This window comes from Oncorhynchus masou, chromosome 25 (assembly GCF_036934945.1).
Source record: "Oncorhynchus masou masou isolate Uvic2021 chromosome 25, UVic_Omas_1.1, whole genome shotgun sequence".
Lineage (NCBI taxonomy): Eukaryota > Metazoa > Chordata > Actinopteri > Salmoniformes > Salmonidae > Oncorhynchus > Oncorhynchus masou.
The window spans coordinates 32,820,339-32,846,274 of record NC_088236.1 but is presented as its reverse complement, the minus strand read 5'-3'; the positions used below and the strand labels follow the sequence as shown (position 1 = coordinate 32,846,274).

Sequence of the window (25,936 nt, the reverse complement as noted above, 5' to 3'; positions counted from 1 at the left end):
TCAATGTAGGCTACTAGTGGAGGAGCAAGGAGAGATATGACTCTCCATGGTTCCCCCAGAGTCAATGGAAGTGTTTGGTGCAGACCAGTGTGTGTGAAGTCATGCACAAGCCCCGCTGGACTGATCATCTGTTATTCCAGAGCCATCTGGGCCAGGCTCCAGGGCTGTTTATATCCTCAACAATCTGACATCAATATGAAACAACAGTTGCGTCAGAGAAGCCCAGTCCACATTTTCTTCAATTCAACCGCCAAAAAATAAAAACTGCAAGCATCTTTTGTATCTAATTTAAACATCAGCACAGAACGAATTGTATGCTGTTGCCCATACAGCAGAGGAAATTAGAGCGGTCTAATATGACCACATTGGGATCATGTACAAGCAGAGAAGGGGGAAACAAAGACCTCATCCTCCATGTATCTGAAATCAACAGAGTAACAAATAAACAAAAGAGCCAATCTGCAAATGAGGCCAGTTTAGCCATTGGTTTACTAATTCATCTAATAAACTTCAAAACATTTTGTATTTAAATGAACAATCGGGAGATATCAGGAGATGCAAGGCACCCCACGAGTAGTTATGATCTTGCTCGAATGTCCTCTCCAACAGTTATGTTCCATGTAAAAAATGTGGTCAACATGAACCACCTATTGTGCAGCCTAAATCTCAGAATTTCTCAGAACCTAAATCTGAATTAGGAAAAGGAGGACCGAGCACGCCCCCATTCTCATCGACGGGGCTGTAGTGGAGCAGGTTGAGAGCTTCAAGTTCCTTGGTGTCCACATCAACAACAAACTAGAATGGTCCAAACACACCAAGACAGTCGTGAAGAGGGCACGACAAAGCTGATTCCCCCTCAGGAAACTAAAAAGCTTTGGCATGGGTCCTGAGATCCTCAAAAGGTTCTACAGCTGCAACATCGAAAGCATAGTTGCATCACTGCCTGGTACAGCAATTGCTCGGCCTCTGACTGCAAGGCACTACAAAGGGTAGTGCGTACGGCCCAGTACCTGCCACCCAGGACCTCCACACCAGGCAGTGTCAAAGGAAGGCCCTAAAAATTGTCAAAGACCCCAGCCATAGACTGTTCTCTCTACTACCGCATGGCAAGCACAATGCCTTTCTCTCTACTACCGGAGTGCCAAGTCTAGGACAAAAAGGCTTCTCAACAGTTTTTACCCCCAAGCCATAAGACTCCTGAACAAGTAAACAAATGGCTAACTGGACAATTTGCATTGTGAGCCCCCACAACCCATCTTTTTACACTGCTGCTACTCTGTTTATCATATATGCATAGTCACTATAACTATACACTCATGTACGTACGAACTCAATTGGGCCGACCAACCACTGCTCCCGCACATTGGCTAACCGGGCTATCTGCATTGTGTCCCACCCACCACCCCTCTTTTACACTACTGCTACTCTGTTCATCATATATGCAGTCACTTTAACCATATCTACATGTACATATTACCTCAGCCTGACTAACCGGTGTCTATGTAGCCTCGCTACTGTTTTTCACTCACTTTTTACTGGTGTTTTTATTTCTTTACCTACCCATTGTTCACCTAATAGCTTTTATGCACTATTGGTTAGAGCCTGTAATTAAGCATTTCACTGTAAAGTCTACACCTTGCACGTGACAAAAAGTTTGATTTGAATTACAGAGCTCTCTCTCCCATAGCATGATATTTATGCATTTTATTTAACCTTTATTTAACTAGGCAAGTCAGCTAAGAACAGATTTTTTATCTACAATGGATGGCCTACACCGGCCAAACCCGATGCACGTTCAGCTGTGATACAGCCTGGATTCGAACCAGGGTGTCTGTAGTGACGCCTCTAGCACTGAGATGCAGTGCCTTAGACCACCGCCACTCGGGAGCGAAATGGAACAAGACTAACCTACAGCATACACCTTCCCTCCGTCCACAAGAGAGCCCTCACATACTATTACCTGCATGCACAGAAATAACATGATACAGGTACAGAAAAATGCATTTTATTGTTTTAAAGAATGATATGATACATGAATCACCTTAAAGACAAACGCCTTCCCCTTCGCATATGTCATAATTGTGCAAGCTTACAAATGTGAAATGGATTATTTTCTGCTTGTTCTGCCTACTCTGTACAGGGACTGGAGCACAGAGAGGATTGTAAAGCTTTGATGAACACATTTCCATAGTTAAGTCTCTTCTTGTCCACCATTCTGGCAACTGTCCACTTGTTTGCATACAATCAATGCTAAACTCAGGCTATAGTACAGAATTATTCTCAATGTTAGGATGTGTATTTGTACTTTAACTTCACAATGTGAGGTATTCTGTCACTGTATGAACAGTATGAATCAGGTCAGACACAAAGGCTGGTTGTAGTTTTCTAGCTATTGAAAAGTATCTTTGTTCACTGATATGTAGAAGGCAACATTAATACACAAGCCAGGTCCAGATTGTTTGATCACATTGGTCTGTACTGTACATACTTCTAAAGTGACATCACATAAACACTTCTGGTTACAGTCTATCTACATTTTGTGACCAATCAGTACATGGGTGTTTTCAAACAGGTTAAACAGCAGTATCAACTATTTTGCACAGGTGTATTTAAAAACCATTAGATGCTGTACACTCAAAAAACAGGAACATAAGTCAAGAAATGTGGAGACAACACTAATATCACAACTTGAGATTGCTTATAAATGTGTCCTTAACTGATGTTATTGGATAAAGTGTAACAGTCAGACCTAGCTAAGCTACCCATATAAATCTGTTACAGTATCATTTGTAATGTCAGAGGCTTTAGTTAAAACGAGTGTGACTCATTACTAAAGAGCAGAGTAGAAAACATGTGAAGTTCTGCATGTCATATGTACGGAGCAAGCTTCGCTTACCTTGTACAAAAAACATCCAGAGTAATTAAGCTCCGAACATTGAAAAAGAAATTACATCAGTGAGACAGGCAAAAGAAAACCCAGCCTCATTCTTCACAACCCTTTCAGAACTGGTCGAAGTTCGAAATTAACTCTAGAAATATTTTAGGTTTTTCACCAACAAGGATTTACTGCTCATCAAGGAGTACTGTAGCTACAGTAAGGAGATCGTCCTGACATTGTGAAAGAGGAGGGTGGACCTCTCAAAAAAAACACAACAAACCAACATATCACACATTCACTGTACAAACCTCTCACGCAACATAGCCCACCTTATCCCACACTGCCTTTTTCAAATGGTCAGTAACATATCAGATAGTGTTCTGATTATTTGCTCTTTTTATTGTGCTGTCTATTAATGGGATACTGTTTGAAAGTAGTGATTTAAATGAGAAAATAAGACATACACTTGGCACAATGCAAAGTTGCACAAACAGAGGGGCAGTGTTCCTGCTTTTTGTAGCTGCAACAAACAGATGATTTTATGAGTTTTGGTGCCTTTGGCTGTAAGTGATTAGAAACATGTCTGTAAATGAAAGAAAATGAAACTGGAATATCTCTGCACTCTAAAATGAAAGAAGAAATCAAATAATACAAGAGTGCATATACATTTAAGAGTCCCTTTCTTGATCGTGTGAGGAGGTAAAGAGCTAATCCAATCACTAGTCTTTCTGCTCTATGCTGAAACATGCATGCATTATAACAGCTTCAACTACAGAAAGTCAACTTGTTCATTTGGAAATGCTTTACTACCTTGTTATACCATGTAATTGCAAGAGAGCAGTCATCAGTGTCAATAGAGGAAGCTGATGCTAAACAGTGAATACCTGTTCCATTACTCTTCATATCCAACCAATATTAAAGAGTATTGTGCACAAACAGAAACGTCAGGCTCATTGGTTCTAACTTTGAGGTAGGATATTAAATATTGAAGGGGAAAGGGGATGAGTGCAAAGGGAATGAACCGAAACAACCAGTGGGTGTTCCACTCACAGCACTAAGGTTGGAAAGAGGTTTCTCAGAGAGACTGGATGTGGGGATCAAAGGTGATAATGCAGGGGTGGGCATTAATTTAGGCTTGAAGGCTTTTCAAAATTCAGTGGAGAGGCACACAGATTTTTTTCCCGGACCGATTTGTTCGTCAAAAGTAATTCGCTAGCAGTTAATTGAAAACGTATAGGTCATTATAACATTTGAATTTTTACATACTTGATCTTGTTTTAGACGTTCAAGAGTGGCCTGGATTATTTTTTTAACCCAATAATCATTTCCCCAAAATATATATATTTTTATTACTCAAACCTCCGGCGGGGCCAGACTGAATAGGGCTCGCAGGCAGGGCTGTATGTTGCCCACCACTATGATAATGGCATGGGGAAGTAATGCCTATCCTTTATGGAAAACCAAAAGCAGAACCCTCACTCTCAAGAAAACATGTTTTTTTTTGTTTTTTGTTTTAAAACAGACTTACACAAAGTGGCCCTCCTCAAGGCACATTTCAGTATTTCTAAAAATACCAGCACTACTGATATTGTGCAGGAGCTGATCAGTGGTGACCCTGTCTATAAGCTGTAGCAAACAGCCAACAACTTATCCTGGGGGCTTCTCAGTCTGAGGACAATGCTGTGCTTGCCCTCCTAACAATATTAAAATATCTCAACCCTTACAGCTGCCTTAAATCTCCTAAATAGGCATGATGTGTGATTTCATTTATAGAAATAAAATACAATTCCATTAAATAGAATGAAAGAAATAAATACATTTTATATATAAATATGTGGGCCCTTCTGTCCAAATTGCCACGGAAAGTATTTAGGGAAGGATGAACCGAATAATGAATACATCGGTTTACATTTTATGAAAAAAATCTGTCCTATTATTGATGTGCTAATGTCAAAAAATATATACTAATATTAGCAGGATTATTTTGGGTTGCTTTTATCATTTACTTGAGTCACTAATACTCAGTCAGTATCTATTGAGTTATGTGATTCCCCAGGATACGATGCATCTTGAAGAGCATTAGGATGAAGAGTATTTCAGGGGAAAGATTGCACAACCTTAACAACCTTTCTCTCTCGCTCACCTTCAGGTAGTCCCCCTTCCACAAGATATATCTGAGATCATCTCTAGGAAACATGGTCCCTTTTCATCTGGTTAGACGCTTTCATCAGTCAATTTAACGTCAGAATCGTAACTTTAGATATAACATTCAAGACATACACCCCCACACCTCACCATGACTAGAGACAAGAGATTAAATGAAAAATGCTAATTAGTTTAAATTCAAAGTTAACTGCCATTTTTTCCAAGGACTTTTTCTCCATGATAAAACCTGGATTTTGTCCACATAATAATCATATATACTTTTTAAATCTCTCAAAGTCTCTGACTATGTACAGCTATACAGACAGGGTGTGGGTCTGGGTCCTGGGGAGCAGAGGGAGAGGGTTGGTTGGGAAGTCTCCCAGTCTCCCATCTCCTTCCCCATACAGGTGGCGGTTCTGCTTCACTTGCGATCATCGATGGTCTTAATGAATTCCACTGCCGCGGTGAACTGCATCCACCAATAGCACTCCTCCCCACTCAGCCGGCTGGCGTAGAAATTATTGATGTACTGAATAGTGGACAGCAGGCAGGGCGGGTTTGCCTGGGGGGTAGGGGGGCTCACATTAACCACAGAGCCATACGCCAGGCCATGTATAATACATGCCATGGGTAAATGTCTATACAGGTTATCATACAGCAAGATCTTCATGCTACTACATATGTACTATACAGCTGTCAATGTGAGAAAGGATTGTCAGAATGTATGCTGAGGATTCAGTTTCTCCATCTGTGCATTAGGGAAACTGGGTTCATACTTCTAGCAAGGCCTTTTGCTCACAGTTGAAGCAGTTTGACCATTTAATGTGGTACAATGTGTGTTATCTAAAGTGAATATGATATTGACGTAAACATCTCAGAGTAACTTGATATCAATGTGCGATGGATGCTCACCTTTATCAGGACAAAGACGAGCACAGGGACGAAGTCGTCAGCTCCGGGGACAGAGTCTTCGTTGGCCAGACTCAGGAGGTTCATGATGGTGGAACACATGCGCAGGATACACTGCACTTTGTCCCGAGGAGTCTTGTAGGCACTGATGGTCCGGATCTCTGACTGGGCAGACGGCCAGGGAGCCTCCCTCGCATACACCTCGAGCCAGACAGAAAAAAGCATTCAGCATGTCAACTCTGTTGAGCTCCAAACATCAACACAAAATGAAAAAATGACTGATGGACAATTGAGGGGATACAAATCTGTGGGGAGTTACCTCTGGGATTTGAAGAGCTTTGTGATTTGCCGTCACCACCTTTGAGAGACGCGCTATGTGTTCCTGTAGAAGCCTAGAGGGGGGAACATAGTGTATTGACTGTTCACTTAATCTAAGCTTGAAACCTACTACTATAGCAATACAGTGTAATCTTCATTCAAATCTGTAAAGGATAATGACGTAAACTAGCATCCGAGGAGGACAGGAAGCTGGGTCATTTCTAAGCATGAGTGGCAGCAGCCACACGAATGCTGGGGCGATGTGACCGAGGTGAGGGGGCTGCGGTCACAGTTACTCACTGGTCTCTCAGGATGTCCCCGTCCTGGTTGGGGTAGAAGGCCAGCTTGAAGATGCGGTTCATGACGCTGCGCTCTATGGCCATCTGGGCATCCTGCAGCTGGTCCTCGCTGGCGTACTGCCAGATGGCATCATGGGCCATGGCCCCATAAAGGTAGCGCAGGAAGTCCTCCACCGCCGCCGTCTTGTCGTCTGACGCTGTGCACCCCTGGAAGGCTGGGGGGGAGGAATCAGAGATAGACACATTGAGCACTGGAACAGAAACTGAACACTGACAGACACACTGAGTACTGTTCACCCCTGGAAGGTTGGGGGAAGAACCTGAGGTACAGACACACTGAGCAATTAGAGTATTTTAGAGGTTCCAGATTGTAAATGAAACACTGCAATGTGATGCAGGTAGTTTGGTTGAATTTCAGTGTCTGTATTTTGAATTCCATACTATGGCCCTTCAGAGGTAAATCAACTAGCAGAGACACAATCAGTCAATTCATGGTTCCAAAGTCCCAGTCAGTACATCAGTAATAAGGAGCAGAGACCTTTGATGAAGTCCAGGGACTTCGCCTCCATGTGTTCCAGTAGGAGGCGAACACAGACTGTGGTGAAGTAGCGGTTTGCCACCTCCTTGTCCCTCAGCACCCGCTGCAGCAGCCGCTCCAGGTGGGCCTGGGACGTCTGCAGGCCTTGTCGACACCGCGTCAGATACGCTATGTAGGGCGCCCGCTTCCTAATGGGGGGGGCGACAACATTTATTTATTTACCTTTATTTAACCAGGCAAGTCAGTTAAGAACAAATTCTTATTTTCAATGACGGCCTGGGAACAGTGGGTTAATGTCAGCTCGGGGATTCGAACTCGCAACCTTCCGGTTACTAGTCCAACGCTCTAACCACTAGGCTACACTGCCACCCCACATGCAGGCATTACAGATTATGCTTCTGAACGGTTGCATTCGGTGACAAAATTAGATAGTACTACTCTAAATCGAACATTACTCACAACATTGATAGCCTATCTAAATGTTTATTTTAGCCTTCCAAATAGAGCTACAGTTGAAGTCAGAAGTTGAAATGTATTTGGCTAAGGTGTAGGTAAACTCAGTTTTTCACAATTCCTGACATTTAATCCTAGTAAAAAATACCCCGTCTTAGGTCAGTTAGGATCACCACTTTATTTTAAGAATGTGAAATGTCAGAATAATACCAGAGAATTATTTATTTCAGCTTTTATTTCTTTCATCACACTCCCAGTGGGTCAGAAGTTTACATACACTCCATTGGTATTTGGTAGCATTGCCTTTAAAATTGTTCAACTTGGGTCAAATGTTTTTTGGTAGCCTTCCACAAGCTTCCCACAATAAGTTGGGTGAATTTTTGGCTCCCTCCTCCTGACAGAGCAGGTTTGTATCCTTGCTCACACATGCTTTTTCAGTTCTGCCCACACATTTTCTATGGGATTGAGGTCAGGGCTTTGTGATGACCACTCCAATACCTGGACTTTGTTGTCCTTAAGCCATTTTTCCATAACTTCGGAAGTATGCTTGGGGTCATTGTCCATTTGGAAGACCCATTTGCGACCAAGCTTTAACTTCCTGACTGTCTTGAGATGTTGCTTCAATATATCCACATAATTTTCCTCCCTCATGATGCAATCTATTTTGTGAAGTGCACCCCCGTGCTTCACGGTTGTGATTGTGTTCTTCAGCTTGCAAGCCTCCCCATTTTTCCTCCAAACATAGCGATGGTCATTATGGCCAAATGTAACTATTTTTGTTTCATCAGACCAGAGGACATTTCTCCAAAAAGTACGATCTTTGTCCCCATGTGCAGTTGCAATCCGTAGTTTGGCTTTCTTATGGCATTTTTGGAGCAGTGGCTTCTTCCTTGATGAGCGGCCTTTCAGGTTATGTCGATATAGGACTCGTTTTACTGTGGATATAGATACTTTTGAACCTGTTTCCTCCAGCATCTTCACAAGGTCTTTTGCTGTTGTTCTGGGATTGATTTGCACTTTTTGCACCAAAGTAAGTTCATCTCTAGGAGACAGAACACATCTCCTCCCTGAGCGGTATGACGGCTGCGTGGTCCCATGGTGTTTATACTTGCATACTGTTGTTTGTACAGATGAAAGTGGTACCTTCAGGCGCTTGGAAATTGTTCCCAAGGATGAACCAGACTTGGAGGTCTACAATTGTTTTCTGAGGTCTTGGCTGATTTCCTTTGATTTTCCCATGATGTCAAGCAAAGAGGCACTGAATTTGAAGGTAGGCCTTGAAATACATCCACAGGCACACCTCCAATTGACTCAAAAGATGTCTATTAGCCTATCAGAAGCTTCTAAAGCCATTACATAATTTTCCCAAGCTGTTTAAAGGCACAGTCAACTTAGTGTATATAAACTTCTGACCCACTGGAATTGTGATACAGTGAATTTTAAAGTGAAATAATCGGTCTAAACAATTGTTGGAAAAATGACTTGTGTCATGCACAAAGTAGATGTCCTAACTGACTTGGCCGAACTGACTTGTCCAAACTATAGTTTGTTAACAAGAAATTTGGGAAGTGCTTGAAAAACGAGTTTTAATGACTCCAACCTAAGTGTATGTAAACTTCCAACTTCAACTGTACATATTTCAAACAAAACAATATAAAGTTCAGTGGTACAGTTGATATGTCCTTGCAGTAATAGCAGTGAATGTGCAGTGCTGCTCCTTTTGCAGCGTCTCTTCCTCCACAGTTACCTGTAATCCTCGGCGATGGCTGCCAGCAGCTTCCTGCAGGTACGTGCGTCGAAGCGGCTGACGCAGCGAGTGGTCTCCTGGATCTGGGCCATCTGGTTCTTATCCTGCAGGTTGATGGCCTCCGCCAGCTGGACCTTCAGGAAGCACACGATCTCATTGTCTGGGAAGGAGACGGGAGACAGACAGTGGTGGGTGAGACGCTCAGACACACTGGCCCCTCGCTGGGAGAAGGACTACTGCTGTAATCGGATCAGCCTGCCATGCTCCCCCCTGACATGTGGATGTGACTGATGACGACAAAGAGAGTGTCTTATGGATTTCAAATGTAACCATTTCAAAAGGATGTCACTTTCTATTGTGTAGTCATGTCATGCTGGTAAACGTGTAGCGGGCAGGCTTACTTACAGGAATGAATGTGGCCAGATATAACATAGCCAGAAATAATAGAATGGTACCTTCAGAGTCCGTGTGGTCTGGCAGCCCATTGCGCGTGGTGGCAGGAGCCATGAGGGGGAAAGCCACAGAGTCTGCTGAACACAAGGCCAGTCTCAACTTCTTCTTTGCATCACTGCAACATATGAGCAGAAAAAAGGAAAATGGAGATTTGGTTTGGTTCTTATCAATTTTGTGGTGTCAATTTTCATGCCTCTGAAGAACCTCTTGTTAATAAAGCATTGCATGAAAGCTAACGTAGTAACACATTTTGTATTATTACTGTTATCATAGGTGTGTGACTTCTGTGAGCTGGTAAGGGTTTACTGACCTGAATGAGAACTTGCTGGAGTCGTGTTGCTGGGCTGTCTGGCTGGCTGAGTCTGGCAGGTCGTCTGTGGACATGTTCTGCAGAGCTTCGTCGTGTAAACCCTCCTCTCCACACAGCTCTGTGCACAACACATTCACACGCTCAAATTAATTCACTGAATGTGTGTGTGTGTGTGTGTGTGAAAGACACTGACCTCCTGTGGTGTCATAGGCTGCAGCGGTGGCTCCTTCACTAGGGCTGGTCCTCTTGATGTTCCTGTATTTGTCCAGGATGTCTTCTGCTGCCTGGGCCTGGGAGTTCCTGGACAGAGTGTCATCTGACAAACACACAAGACGCATTTGGGTTAAACCTACCATGGGAAACATACACCCCCCCCCCAATTCAGCCATATCTGAGTGCAATGACAAATCAGGACAGACCTTGTGGGACGCGTTCATGGCACACATCGTCTTTCTCCTGCCTGTCCCTTTTCCGGAAGGCTATCGGAGCTGTGGAGAGAGCATAATGAGTAGGCTAGGAGAAGTGATGCTCTGCTCTCACTCTCTCTGGACCGCAGTCTCATCATGACTCACTTCATGATAGCAGAACAAGAAGTGTTGTTGCACACATTTACGGTGGTTTTTACCATTGACTAACAATGTAGATGAGACATGCACACAGTAGCATAGCAGAATATAAACTGAACAAAATTAAGATGTATCCCTATTCTGAATGCACGATAATAGCAAAGGAATGCTAGAGAGGTAAATAAAAGCAAAATGGCTGAAATAATACAACTGCCAGACCGTAATGGACAAAACATGTCAGATTCACCCTGAGTGTAGAAAACATTAGGAACATTTCCAATGACAGGCTGACCAGGTGAAAGCTATGATCCCTTATTGATTTCACTTGTTAAAGCCACTTCAAAATCAGTGTAGATGAAGGGGAGGAGGATAAATAAGGATTTTTAAGCCTTGAAACAATTCAGACATGGATTATGTATGTGTACCATTTAGAGGGTGAATGGGCAAGACAAAATATTGAAGTGCCTTTGAACAGGGTATGGCAGCATGTGCCAGGAATTGTGTCAAGAACTGCAACGCTGCTGGGTTTTTCACGCTCAACAATTCTGTGCGTATCAAGTATGATCCACCACCCAAAGGACATCCAGGGAACTTGACAACTGTGGGAAGCATTGGATTCGACATGGGCCAGCATCCCTGTGGAACACGTTTGTAGTCCATACCCTGAAGAATTGAAGCTGTTCTGAGGGCAAAACGGGTTACAATTCACTATTAGGAAAGTGTTCCTAATGTTTTGTCCACTCAGTGTACACATATTAAAAGAAATATATACAGTGAGTGTGTGTGTGTGTGTGAGTAATATATATATAGCGCGATAGAGATATATATGCAAATAAGCAGGTGAGGCTATTAACACACAAGTGTCAAAAGGACAAACAGGGGGTCTAGATCCAGATGACAGAATAATCTTACAGGTCGGTATTTACAGCCAGAGAACGTGGAGAGGTATAGCAATGTATAAATGCGTTGCCATTCTGTGTGCCCTAATGCTGCATTGCAAACATTACAGTACAGAAAAATGGGGGCATCCAAAAGAAATGCATGAATGAGGAGCCGGAACATCAACTCAGGCAGCACCATGTCACATCACAGCTCTCTCTATCACAAAGGGCCACGTCTACAAGCGTCACGGCTTACAGCACTCAGCCACTAGCACTGCCGTCAGGGCAGCTAGCTCGATGATGACAGCTAGTGTTGGAAGTGTTACCTGGGACTTCACTCTCAGCCGTCCAATACAGCACTGTGTGAGGAACACAACAGACAGGGTTGGCCTTTCACACACTCAAGTCTACCTGGCTGACACTGAGGGGCTAGGCTACACATCACCATGATATTTCACAGCACAGCAGCAGCAGGACCAGGCGAACAGAAAGGCCTTTTTGTGGACTCTGGTTTTCAACAGTTTGACAGAGGGGTTGATATAGAATGGATGGACAAGGACATTTTTCCCCTCAAAGACTAAAATATTAATAGGCTATTCCATGTACACTAAACGGTGCTCTGCTGTTCTTTCTGTCAAACTCAAACTTAACAGGTTTACACTTCTCTGGGCAGAGCAGGCTTTATTAATACAATGTTTAATGTTTACTAAAGGAACATCATTATCTAAAAGAGTAATAAGCAGTCATCTCTTGTAGGCACAGCTCATTATTTCCCTGACACTTCTATGAGAGATGGTTTTGGAGTTTAACCGCAACAAGAGATGTGTAATCAATCAGCGGCGATGACAGAGAGGTCTATGTAATGACCATTTGGCTGGGGATGACAGGACCGCTGGGAGGGTTACCACTGCACACTACACCAGCTCAAACCCCTCACGACTGATTCGTTTTTAAAAACTAAAAAAGAAAATCTTGTGCAAGTGAGATGTAAGAAAACACTTGTCCATTTGTCTAGTGTAACATTCAACAACAAGAAACAGTATTTTTCAAAGTAGAACATCGACGGTGGAGTGGAGCGATCGTGCATCATTCTTCTCACATTACGAATTGTTAAAGTACAGGTCTTAAAAAAAAAAAGTGTACAATTTCTGCAATAGATGTTATTAAGAGAACATCGTGAAAGAGTGAAAATGAACGAAACATAGTAACAATTTCATGCAATTTTCAAAGAAATTGTCAAAATGCTTAACCCACTAAAAGCATTTGTTGAAACATAGAGGAGGGTGTGCCAAACTGACACAGAGATGGAGGGGGAAAGAGCAGGTTTAGAAGTTCTCTTACCTTTGGGAATGGCTGACTGAAAGCGTTTCTTCCACCATGGTCTGTTGCGATCAGACTTTTCCTCATCACTGTCCTTTCTCTCCTCAACCTTTGGAAAATAAATATTCAAGTATGTTTTTGAATGCATTCTGGCGCTGTACGGGTAGCACAGGAAAGAAAGGTTTAATGTACTGACAAAGTGACATTCTACTTCCTTATCTCACTTCACCTTTTATAAATGTTATCTTTAGTGAAATGACTAAGACTGTTGTTACAGAATACAGTTGGTATAAAACTGGGCTTGGAGAGCAGAGCAGCATGCAGGACTGATGTGACAATGACGAACAGCAGCTCTCACCTCTCCTTTTAGGGAATCCTTGCTAGGGGACGAGGACGGCCCCATGGAGAAGTGCCCGGCAGGATCCCGCTCCTCGGCTGCCGCTCTGCGGTTGAGGCCCGGGTCGCTGGTAGGCCGGCGGCCTTGGCAGACAATGTCAGAGCTGCGACTGCGTACCAGCCTGTCTGGGTAGGAGTGGCGCTGCTTGGTGTGCTCCAGCTCGGCTTGGGCCAGGCAGTGGGGCGTGAACAGGGAGTAGCGGGGCTCCTGGCCCAGGGCACAGGTCTCTGGGATGGGAGGGTCAGGGGGAGGATGAAGGGGCCTGGCGTAGTGCACTTTGGGCCTCACGATGGTACCAGTAGAGAAACCTGTGGGGAAAAAAAGGCTTAGTTTGGTTATACAGCTTAGCACATAGGGGTGTATCTGAACAACAACTACCTCCTCATTCCTCAGAAACACTTTCACAATTATCAAGTGTGTCCAGAAACAAAGGAAACACAGCAAAACAATGAGGAAGTGGAGGAAAGTGAGGCTGGTTGGTGGGAGACTAGCCCTAGGTGTGGGTAGGCCACCTGTTCCAAGGGTAGATTCTCTCTCCTGAAAAGCTTCCAATGGCAGCCTGGTGCCATGAGCACAGTGGCACAAGGGACTGTGCCAATGTGCCTGGGGTGAGGTCTCTCAACCTGTCATCCCCCTCACCTTGCCACACAGCTCACCTCACTACCCTCACTCAAATTAGCTAATTGAAGTGACATTCCCACCCAGTAGACATTTTTATTGCACTAATGTTTTGTCCAGTAATTGGGGCAAGACTCTTTTGGTTCATTTTCTCAGAGATCAAGCTGTTCTGTGAGCCTACGCCACTAGAAACTTAATGATGCTAATTTCCTGGTCTGATTGGGGGAGCAGAAATTACCTTCCCCGGAGGATAGGGGATCGAACATGGCCAGTAAGGAGTCTGCCTGCGAGGCCGGAGAAGCCAAACTGTGGTGTGCGCCTGAAACAAGAATGTTATTCATACATTAAACAGAGAGCCACTTTCTGATAGAATTGTTCATGCCATTAAAAAAAACAACAAATGGGCTATTCTTTGTATTGGCCATCATGTACCTATGCTTGATATGAGCCATCTCGTCTAAACATTCATTAGAAAACAAAGCAGAACGTTTCCAACAGGGTCAGCAGCATTCTAGTAAAAGGTTATGGCAGCTCATCTGACAGGGATTGATAGGTCTAGCTGCTGATAGTGTAGTGATGCCACATCCAGGCCACACGGGAGGTGACACTCTCCCCTCTCTCCTACCGTGGGACGACTCCTCCCCATCTGGACTGGTCACAGAGTCCTTCCCCCCAAAGTCCGAGCTGCACTCCGACCGCAGGTCCTCCGTCTTGCCTCTATCTTCTGATGTTGCTGCAAAAAAAAAAAAAAACATCTGTTAAAATCTGTGCCATCCAGGAGTTGGTAACATTTTGTGGAAGACTTGGTTTGGATTTGGCTGACTAGCTTCTATTCTGAGTGATGGGGAACGTGTGACAGTTAGCAGTCAGAGCATACAAAGCGTATTGAGAGGATATGCTGAACGGTCCCTCTCAGCCAGGGGCCCACTGGGACCTCTAAATATGGTAACGGGAGCTCCCTTGGGTGGGAAGTGAGATGCAGCAGTAAGATTGATAAATCAGACAGAGCCTATCCATCGGCACGGTCCGTGTGGGCCAGGTTCCTACAGGAGCTCAGCCGTGGGCACAGGCCTAGTCATCTTAATCTGAGATGCTGCGTCAAGCATGTCAATGCACCCTGTTCACCTGAGCTACCAGTGTTAACCTCTGTGTCCTGGACAAACTCTCACAAAGACCTGGTTGTACTGGCTTATCTAACACTATCTGACTGCTCTCCAGCCAACACAGACAAAACCCAATATGGCTCTGAAATACATTCATTATAATTCTTTGACTGGTTAGACTTGTTTTATTTCAATATGTACGTTAGTATAGAAACTGATGTGTTAGGTATACTGTAAAGCTTCTATGAGTGAAAGAGGTGCAGGGTACCTGAGATGACACTGAGCCCTGGGGTGCTGGGCCGGGAGCTGACCTCTCTGACCTCTGTGTCATCGGAGGTGCTGCCCAGCCCTGAGCAGCTCTCCAACTCCTGTAGACGCTCTTCCTGCTTCAGATCTGGGGCTTCTGGAGGGGGAGGAGCAACACACAGAGAGTACAGTCACATCCAGTTACAGTCAACAATGTAAGCTGTTCATAGGCACATAGTGCATGTAAGGATGCAAGTGTAGGCATATACCTTACTGTATGTTTAGACTCCCTTGCCTGGCAGGATAAAGTAATAGCTAAGAAAACTAATATGCACGAAAGCAAACAAACCATCTACAATTGACAAAGGGAAAAGCGTAAACTCGAGTCTAGGCCGTTTTGTGGCTGCCCAATGGAGCTGTTCAGCTTAACCCAGAGGCCCCAAAGTAACCGCAGTACTCATTTGCATGCTCGTTAGTAATAATGTGCTAGTGAAGTGCTCTTCGGAGTGTAGTTTTCTGCTGCCTAGCCATGAAACAAACGCTCAACTCCAGGCGCGCATCAGATAGCCCTATTACAGAGCAGAACAGGGGCAGCAAACGGAAACAAAAAGCAATCAAGACACTCATGCATGTCAATTTAACACTGCACATATTGCAATGGTGCACTTCAATTAACAGAGAGAGTCCGGGCTTTCCCAAGAAACACTTGTACTGCTATTACTAAAGTAATCTATTGATATTCATGAAACGCTGACTTTCAAGGGGTTTAACCACATAATCTAACATACGTTTTAGGACATTGTGTTAACCAAAGAGACATATTTTAAGATTGGTTTGACTCCTACTGTTCATAATAACGTTTGGTTTGTAATTGCTGCAATGGGACCATATTCACACTGTGCTGGAACTGCTCAGCACAACATGTCCATACATAAACCCCCCCCCCCACTGTCAGAAGATTGTGTTGCAATGCCTACAGATTTGTGAGAGGATGTTGCCAGCAGAAAGGTTGACACCATGTCAATAGACTGCAAACAGCTGCTGTCCTTGAACATTTCCTCATGGCTGTTTCTCCACTACAGGTGCAAACACACCTGGAGGTTCCTTTGGGGAAACCCAGAGCTGTATTTTACTGGCAAAGGCAGATCTACCCTGATAGACAGGGTAGTGTACACAAACATGACAAATTGCACCCACTTCCTTGATATGGAACTGGCGGGGCACACCTGGCGTGTCCACCCACACACATGGAGTCATACCGTAAACACACCTACTGGAGTGATTCCTGCCGATGTAGTGCACGGAGGAAGACAAGAAAAGTACTTCTACGTAGAAAGTCATGGAAAAAGTTTGTAGAGTTACGAAACAGACAAGAGGAGACTCCATTCAGCTCCTAGAACCCCTTCTCAACATTGAACCCACCTGAGTCGCTGGGCAGGACCTCGACACTCCAGGCCTCGCTGGTGGTCTCTGAGATGGTGGATCCATAAGGGTCTAGCAGCACTGAGCTGGAGCCTGGTAGGCACAGCAGGCTGCCCAGCATGTTCTCAACAGTCGCCCCTTAGCACAGACAGACAGAGAGAGAGAGCCTGAGGTCACAGGCATTTCACACTGGGCCCACAGGCACACACTACTGTGCCAAAGTTCAAAGGTTAATGGCAATATCTCACCCCACCATTGCCTCCTGAGCCATGACTGAGATGTTGATTAAGCTGGGCATTACTCACAACTAAATTACCCCACACCCACAAAGTCCTCCACACGACGTCCCTCCATTTCCATTTGGGATGCGGCAGGTTAACAAGGCGGAAGAATGCGGAGGAGGGAAAAGATCTAGCAGGTGTGACTGGGAGTATGGTGGCCGGGGAGCGGATCAGGAGTCGACCCGTGGTACCCGCACCCACAGGTACGCCATGTTTCCACTTCACAGCACACACACCATGGGCTGGGAGGGGGCAGGGCCCTTTCTAGCGGCAGGAGAGCTCTACCCTGCTGTCCATGTTTACAGTCTTCAAGGTAGGGGCGCAGAGCACTTGTCTTTCAGGTGGATGATTAAATGAGTGGCACAACAAGAAGTGAAACAATTAGAATTTCTGCCTCATTATCATGGTAATCTTATCAGTGGGATAATGAGGTATTAATGGATATTTAATGTGCATCTCATAACCCAATCCCTTGGAGAAAACACATAAGGAAATCGCTGTAAATTCACTTAATGATGGAAAAGTCCCCCAACGCCATATTCCAAGCAATGAAAAATGGTGGATGCAAATGAGAAGGAACCAAGGTCAATAAGACTGCAGGGACTGAGTGAATGTCAGAGCGAGAGAGAAACCAGTGAGGGAAGAAAGGAGAAAGAAAGGTTTGCGTGGAATAAAATGAACATTCTGATAATTATGTCTTAGAGAACATTGAAGGTTGTCCTTACTTATTTAACAATTGAAAAAAAGAGATGGAATACTCCAGAATATCGCCCCGTAGCGCTCACATCTGTAGCCGTGAAATGCTTTGAAAGGCCGGTCATGGCTCACATCAACATCATCATCCCAGACACCATGGACGCACTCCAATTCCCATGCCGCCCCAACAGATCCACAGAATGACGCAATCTATTGCACTCCACACTGCCCTTTCCCACCTGGACAAAAGGAACTACATGACAATGCTGTTCAGTGACTACAGCTCAGCAATCAACACCCTAGTGACCTCCAAGCTCATCACATAAGCTAAGGATCCTGGGACTGAACCCCTCCTCCTGCAACTGGATCCTGGGCTTCCTGCCACGCCGACCCTCAACACGGGGGCTGCTCAAGTCCCCTCCTGTACACCCACGTCTCTAACACCATCATCAAGTTTTCTAACGACACAACAGTGGTAGGACTCATCACCGACGACGAGGCAGCCTATAGGGAGGAGGTCAGAGACCTGGCAGTGTGGTGCCAGGACAACAATCTCTCCCTCAACTTCAGCAAGACAATGAGCAGATTGTGGACTACAGGAAACGGAGGTGCGAGCACACCCCCATCCACATTAATAGGGCTGTAGTGGAGCTTCAAGTTCCTCGGTGTCCACATCAAAGGAATTAACATGGTCCACACACACAGCTGTAAAGAGGGCAAGTCAGTGCCCCTTCCCACTCAGGAGGCTGAAAAGATTTGGCGATGACCCTCAGATCCTCAAAAAGCTCCACCACTGAGAGCATCTTGACTGGCTGCATCACATGTTACGGCAACTGTAAGCACCCGACCGCAAGGCGCTACAGAGGGGGGTGAGTACGGCCCAGTACAACACTGGGGCAGATCTCCTTGCCACCCAGGACATCTATACCAGGCAGTGTCAGAGGAAGGCCCAAACATTTTTCAAAGACTCCAGCCACCCAAGCCATACTGTTCTCTCTGCTACCACATGGCAAACGGTACCAATGCACCAAATCTGGACCCAACAGGAACCCTGAACAGTTTATAATCCCAAGCCATAAGACTGCTAAACATGACTCCTAAATAGCTAATCGAATAGCTACCTGGACGACCTGCATTGACACTTTTTTGCACAGACTCTATACACACACAACCTCGACTGACACCCCAACCCACACACTAGATACACCCACACACGCACACACACAAATAACATGTATACTGACACAAAACACACTCACCACATCCGCTGCTGCTACTGTCTATCATTTATCCTGTTGTATGGTCTCTTTACCCTACCTACAGTATACTGCTGCTACTGTCTATCATCTATCCTGTTGTCACTTCACCCCTACCTTTATGTACATAGCTACCTCAATTACCTCATACCCTTGCACAGGGAGTAGAAAATAACAACGTGGCTATGCACAGGGAGTAGAAAATAACAACGTGGCTATGCACAGGGAGTACCGAGTTATTTTCTACTTCCTGTGCATAGCCACGTTGTTATATTCTACTCCCTGTGCAAAGCCACGTTGTTATATTCTACTCCCTGTGCATAGCCACGTTGTCATTTTCTACTCCCTGTGCATAGCCACGTTGTCATTTTCTACTCCCTGTGCATAGCCACGTTGTCATTTTCTACTCCCTGTGCATAGCCACGTTGTCATTTTCTACTCCCTGTGCATAGCCACGTTGTCATTTTCTACTCCCTGTGCATAGCCACGTTGTCATTTTCTACTCCCTGTGCATAGCCACGTTGTCATTTTCTACTCCCTGTGCATAGCCACGTTGTCATTTTCTACTCTCTGTGCATAGCCACGTTGTCATTTTCTACTCCCTGTGCATAGCCACGTTGTCATTTTCTACTCCCTGTGCATAGCCACGTTGTCATTTTCTACTTCCTGTATATAGCCATGTTATTTTTACTTGTTGTTTGTTATTCACCGTGTATTTTCTTCCTTTTGTCAATATTTATTTTTATATTTAACTCTGCATTGTTGGAAACGACCCATAAGTAAGCTTTTCACTGTTGGTCTTCACCTGTTGTTTACGAAACATGTGACAATTAAAATAAAATTTGGATTTGATGACGGCTTAACATTTTAGCCATAAACCACAAGGTGGCAGTATTCTGCTACATTTTCTGATGACGTAAGGACCTCTATGTCTTTGGGAGAATCTCAATTGCATACTCCTCGCATCTTCTCTCCCTGCCCCCTTCTCAAAACCAATTGTTAGAGAAGGTCAGAGGGGAGGGACCTCTGGCTTATAAATCCAATGGATTTTAAGAAGGATGCGAGGACACAAAGAGTACACCATTGAGATTCTCCCTATGACTTACCAGCTATTTCCTGCAGTCGATCCTCATCCATGTTGGGGTCAAAGTCACTGCCCAGCACATCTGTGCTCCAGGTCTCACTCACTGTCTCAGAGATGTCCCGGTCATCTGTCAGGCCCATCATGTCGCGGATCTCAAACTTACGCAGTTTGTCATCCAGGTTGTCCTGAGTGGTGGCTGGGGGTGGGACAGGGATAATGACAATGTTATCATGGCTCAATGTAATGATCCCTGACATTGATTTCCCACAACACACCATGTTCATGCTCCAGCAGTTGTAGAGCCTCCACCCCATTGCTCCCTGATGGCCCAGCTCCCAGCTCAGACACAGACTCTCCCTCCAGGTCCAGAGACGACACGGAGTTAGACCGGTTGGATGGACCTGTGCAAAGAAAACAATTACATTTAGAGATCTCCAACTACAACGCATCAGAATACACAAGGTCCTCTTTTTGTGGTACATGAAGAGTTACTGTTTGCATTAGAACAGATACACTTATTACAGTAGTTTAAGAGCCATTAACACCTCATTCCATGGTGATACATTAAAAACAGTATGTTGTGTTGCTGTAGTAACTAGTAAGTCAGCAGGGCATGTGAGCTGTTAGAACGCTGACCCTCTGAGATGCCCTCCAGGTTGTCACTGCAGAGGGAGAAGCGTAGGGTTTTGTCTGGCTTGCCATGGTGCTTGGTGTCATCTGCAGGAGTGTCCCCTTGTGACCCATCAGTCAGCTGCATGGTCAACACCTGAGAGGGAACAGCACTGGTTACCGCCATACTGGCTCTTAATGTGGGCTTCCGATAATGACAAATATACCTGTTATATAAAAAATGCATTGACCCTTGATTTCCAATGTTGTATGCAAGTATATATTACACCATTTACTCTCCATAACAACATGCATGTTCCAGGCTCGTTAGATACCTCATTCTCTGACATCATCCCAGGGATGGTCTGCGGGCTGCTTCCTAGTGAGATCACCAGCACCTCCTCTGGCATAACCTCCTGCAGGGACTCCAGAGAGCTAGCCTCTGCCTCCCCCTGCTGGGCCAGCTCGGAACGGCTACGACTGCGGGAGGCTGCTGGGGGAGCAGGGAGAGAGAGACAGGGTATAAGGCTTTACTCTTTCACTGACAGATTCAGGGGGAGCAGGGGACGAGATGTTACTAACTGAGACTCAGTGGGAGCAGGGGACGAGATGTTACTAACTAACAGAGACTCAGTGGGAGCAGGGGCCGAGATGTTACTAACTAACAGAGATGTTACTAACTAACAGACTCAGTGGGAGCAGGGGCCGAGATGTTTAACTAACAGAGACTCAGTGGGAACAGTTACTAACTAACAGAGACTCAGTGGGGAGCCGAGATGTTACTAACTAACAGGGTGGGAGCAGGGGACGAGATGTTACTAACTAACAGAGACTCAGTGGGAGCAGGGGGACGAGATGTTAACAGAGACTCAGTGGGAGCAACGAGATGTTACTAACAGAGACTCAGTGGGGAGGGGCAGATGGAGACTCAGTGGGAGCAGGGGAGATGTTACTAACTAACAGAGACTCAGTGGGAGCAGGGGACGAGATGTTACTAACTAACAGAGACTCAGTGGGAGCAGGGGACGAGATGTTACTAACTAACAGAGACTCAGTGGGAGCAGGGACGAGATGTTACTAACCAACAGAGACTCAGTGGGAGCACGAGATGTTACTAACCAACAGACTCAGTGGGAGCAGGGGCCGAGATGTTACTAACTAACAGAGACTCAGTGGGGAGGGGCGAGATGGAGACTCAGTGGGAGCAGATGTTACTAACTAACAGAGACTCAGTGGGAGCACGAGATGTTACTAACTCGAGATGTTACTAACTAACAGAGACTCAGCGGGAGCAGGGGACGAGATGTTACTAACTAACAGAGACTCAGTGGGAGCAGGGGACGAGATGTTACTAACTAACAGAGACTCAGTGGGAGCAGGGGACGAGATGTTACTAACTAACAGAGACTCAGTGGGAGCAGGGGACGAGATGTTACTAACTAACAGAGACTCAGTGGGAGCAGGGGCCGAGATGTTACTAACTAACAGAGACTCAGTGGGAGCAGGGGCCGAGATGTTACTAACTAACAGAGACTCAGTGGGAGCAGGGGCCGAGATGATGTTGGGAGCAGGGGCCGAGATGTTACTAACTAACGGAGACTCAGTGGGAGCAGGGGCCGAGATGTTACTAACTAACAGAGACTCAGTGGGAGCAGGGGGCGAGATGTTACTAACTAACAGAGACTCAGTGGGAGCAGGGGACGAGATGTTACTAACAGAGACTCAGTGGGAGCAGGGGCCGAGATGTTACTAACTAACAGAGACAGTCGAGATGTTACTAACTGAGGGAGCAGGGGACGAGATGTTACTAACTAACAGAGACTCAGTGGGAGCAGGGGATGAGATGTTAACTAACAGAGACTCAGTAACAGATGTTACTAACAGAGACTCAGTGGGAGCAGGGGACGAGATGTTACTAACAGAGACTCAGTGGGAGCAGGGGACGAGATGTTACTAACTAACAGAGACTCAATGGGAGCAGGGGACGAGATGCTACTAACTAACGGAGACTCAGTGGGAGCAGGGGACAAGGTGTTACTCTGTAATACTCAGAGATTCAGGGGGCGCAAAAGACAGGGATCGGCTTCAACTATAATAATAATAAAAGCAAAAAGGCAGGCTATACTAACTATAAACAAAAACTCATGTAACTATACACGACTACATACGGACTGCATTGCTTCTTTGATTACCTGTTAGTTGCTCCCAACCCGTTAGCTGCTCCCAACCTTTCAGTTTTGCATTGTGAAAGAGGTATTGCAGTGAAATGACTCAATTGGATTCAATCATTAAATCATTCAATCAATCTTTCCTAATAGAGACTGGATATTTAGCTCTGCACTGCTTAGACAACCTGTGCTGTGTAACCCGTCCAGTGTAATGCAGGTCAATGAGTGCATCCAATAAGGTTCACAAATCACAAGTGCATGTCGGACACAGTGAGGCAGCCACACTCCACATCCCAATCAGCACGTGGCATGCATACCATTCTAATGACTGACCTGATTGTGCTCTGGATGGTAATTGTGATACATTGCTTTATGCAGAAAAGCAACAAAAAAAAACACCCCCAAAAAATGTCTGACTTCAATCTTCTCTTTAGCCAAAAGCACGTATCATTAAACATAATAGAATTTACCACGTGAATGAAAACAAGCAGCAGAGAACCAGGTATAAACCAGGTCAACAAGACTAGAGCACAGGGCAAAGCAGGAATGGTGAAAAGGCATGGTGACAAGAGCACATCTAGCAGCTAGCTCTATCTGGTGGTGAAGCAGTGGGACTGCAGCAGGGACCATGGCTATGAGCATGGCTGGTACTGGGTGTATGTGACTGGCAGTGGCACATGACTAGGTGGCACAAACATGCTTTAGTTCTAGTCAGCCTCACAGCTACCCACCAAAAGGGGTAACTAATGGAATGTGAGCAGACAGGGTGGTGGTTGTGGAGTCCCAGGAAGTTGCTAACTGTTGTCCTGGGTTGATCACAGGCAGCAAAGGAGGAAAGGAGGAAGAAGGTTGAGGGCAACAGAGAGAATACAGAGCGAGTAGCAAGCAACTGCGTGAAACAGCTTCAAATCAAAATGGTTCACATTTCAGTAGGGCAGCTTAAAGTGGCTTATTTCAAATGGAGGAGGATGTTGTCGCAATCACACATAACTGATGTATTCCTAATGATGGAGAAGGTATATATTTCTCCATCCATACCAATTAAGAAAGGGTTCATTTATATTTTGTAATTTAATTGGCTTTCATTTGCGTAATGGATCTCCAATCTAGAGGCTGCTAATTACCTGTAGAACAGGCCCAGAACCTCATTAGCTTCCTACATAAGGGGCTTCCTGCAGCCATTACAACTTTAGCTACTTCACCTAGTTATTTATTACCATGAATGAAAGAACCTATAGTTAGTACATAAAAAGGCTGGTTTCATTGTCATTTCAAACTGAACTCTCCAACTGGTGCAATGCTATAACAGGAACAACAAATACTGGAGATAAACCACGTATATCATTATGCAGTATGTATTTCTCTGTCAGAAAGCCAGTGGCTGCAGGTCTACAGTAACAACAGCCGAGGAGGTCGGTAGGTACCTATGTTCCTGTTTTTTTTGTTGGCAGGGGTGGTGGCTGGGGAGAGCTGGGGGGTGTTGGAGGGGGTGAGCTCCAGACTGTTGCTCTTCACTGTGCGGGACTGGGGAACGTTGGCCAGCATGGTCTCCAGGAGCATGTGCTCCTCCTCCCGGAGGTGGTCCCCTGCCATCACACTCCGTACAAAGTCCACCTGAACACCATAGGAGTTAATTACTTAATTTAATACTCTCACATCCTAGTTTCTATGAGGAATCCAATTACCTTTTACTAAGGCTTCAATAGCTAAGCTGGTGGAGAACTTATGACACGGGTGATAAATGCAGGGCTCTTCACAATCAAACTAAAAGTGGGGCTTGAGACATGCCAACAGAATACAGATAGGGTAATTATTGATTACCACACTAATGTTATAAGGAAAGGTAACTAAGGAAGGATCCACAGCACCACAATTCCAGGAGGATGTGGTAATACTTTGTTTCTTGAGTACGCTACGGTAACTCCCAGTCATTGAGACATAACAGCACCCTCAACAACCTGTGTGAAATGTCTCCTCCCTTTCTGGTCTGACAAGCCTGGGCATGTCAAGTTCACTTCCTGTAACATAGGAACGCTTACTGTTGCCCGTCTAAAACATGTGTACATACTGTTCAAGACTAGGCTAACTACAACATAAGCCACACAAGATTCAGACTGAAACAGTCAGATCAGCAGCGTACCAGGCAGAGGAGCTGACTGTGTGTCATGTACGCCACAGTCCTGCTGAGTCCTTCTAGTAGGTTCATGGAGGACATGGGCGGTGTCTCCACAGCTCTCCCTCCGATTACCACATCCAAGAAGGCAGCTACACAGCTCTGAGGTGACACAACCAGACAGTCAACTTCAATAATAACGCAAGAAGCAAAACATGTATTCAGAATGTAATAAAAGCTACCCCATGGACAAACCGGTTAAATATTAAGATGTGTGTTTGAGGATGTTACCTTATCGAACTTGGCCAAACTGTTTTTCCTCCGGGGGTCTGCATCATCGTCAGCCATTGCCAACTGTTGAAGAAGCTGCCCTACCTACAGGACAAAGATAATGATTAGAATGCATAAAGGGGAAAGGTAACAATATTTGATCGTAAGTGGTCAATGTCCAGTCATGGATAAGAATAGTGTGGATGTATGAGTCTGTTGGGTTGTCCACTGACCTGCATGAGGTTGAAGCGAGCCACCTCGTTGATAGGGGCATCTGAGATGATGCCGTACTGCTCAGGGTTGACTATGGCTGGGCAGATGAAGCAGGTGAGCAGCAGGTCCGTGCACATGGTCCGCACCTCACCCACCTCGAGCCGTTCCACGCACGATAGCGTCTTGTACATCTGAGACACTATCCAGCGCAGGTTGTGGGGGAAGCAGTAGGTGTTCTGCTTCAGGTAGCCGATGAACTTGTTGACCAGGGTCACCAGCTTGGCCTCGTTGGCTTCCACGGCAGCTGCCACCTTCTGTCTGTAGCCCTCCGAGCCCTTCTCCCCAAACAGGCGCTCCTGCTGGGCCGGCGTGAAACGCTCCATCACCTTGGAGGGGTCCGTCTCCAGGTGGTCCTCGTCCTCCACCAGCAGCTGCATGATGGGCTCGTGGAGGGTGGCGGTGAGGAAAAGCTTGGCGGAGTACAGCCCCTCGGAGAAGAGCTTGAAGAGGATGCTGAAGGCGCACGTGCCCCGCCGCAGCAGCCGCCGAGGGTTGTCGCTTTCCTTCAGCTCAAACTCCACCAAGTAGCGGAGGACCTGGAATTGATAGAAACAGTAGCACCATTACCATTAGATTTAGCAGT

At 45.4% G+C, this 25,936-nt stretch overlaps 1 protein-coding gene across 4 annotated transcripts in view; it reads right to left on the bottom strand.

Moving 5' to 3' along the window:
* Positions 1-1,989: 1,989 nt before the first annotated feature.
* The window catches only part of LOC135514159 (GTPase-activating protein and VPS9 domain-containing protein 1-like), a 29,723-nt gene continuing 5,776 nt past the window's right edge, over positions 1,990-25,936 (bottom strand). Inside the window, exons 4-28 of one of the 4 annotated variants that reach the window (XM_064937400.1) lie at positions 25,314-25,889; positions 25,102-25,185; positions 24,838-24,972; positions 24,122-24,311; positions 20,865-21,022; positions 20,557-20,686; positions 20,196-20,321; positions 19,943-20,116; positions 16,604-16,741; positions 15,204-15,338; positions 14,458-14,565; positions 14,071-14,151; positions 13,176-13,522; positions 12,839-12,926; positions 11,824-11,856; positions 10,470-10,538; positions 10,244-10,366; positions 10,051-10,168; positions 9,743-9,855; positions 9,288-9,447; positions 7,088-7,275; positions 6,551-6,764; positions 6,252-6,324; positions 5,936-6,133; positions 1,990-5,585 (exon numbers count right to left, since the gene is read on the bottom strand). In XM_064937400.1, the coding sequence (XP_064793472.1) occupies positions 5,445-5,585; positions 5,936-6,133; positions 6,252-6,324; positions 6,551-6,764; positions 7,088-7,275; positions 9,288-9,447; positions 9,743-9,855; positions 10,051-10,168; positions 10,244-10,366; positions 10,470-10,538; positions 11,824-11,856; positions 12,839-12,926; positions 13,176-13,522; positions 14,071-14,151; positions 14,458-14,565; positions 15,204-15,338; positions 16,604-16,741; positions 19,943-20,116; positions 20,196-20,321; positions 20,557-20,686; positions 20,865-21,022; positions 24,122-24,311; positions 24,838-24,972; positions 25,102-25,185; positions 25,314-25,889 (3,900 nt within the window). In that variant the 3' untranslated portion in view covers positions 1,990-5,444. The remainder of the gene's footprint in view (positions 5,586-5,935; positions 6,134-6,251; positions 6,325-6,550; positions 6,765-7,087; positions 7,276-9,287; positions 9,448-9,742; positions 9,856-10,050; positions 10,169-10,243; positions 10,367-10,469; positions 10,539-11,823; positions 11,857-12,838; positions 12,927-13,175; positions 13,523-14,070; positions 14,152-14,457; positions 14,566-15,203; positions 15,339-16,603; positions 16,742-19,942; positions 20,117-20,195; positions 20,322-20,556; positions 20,687-20,864; positions 21,023-24,121; positions 24,312-24,837; positions 24,973-25,101; positions 25,186-25,313; positions 25,890-25,936) is intronic. The other 3 variants (XM_064937401.1, XM_064937402.1, XM_064937404.1) reach the window with 3 other exon arrangements.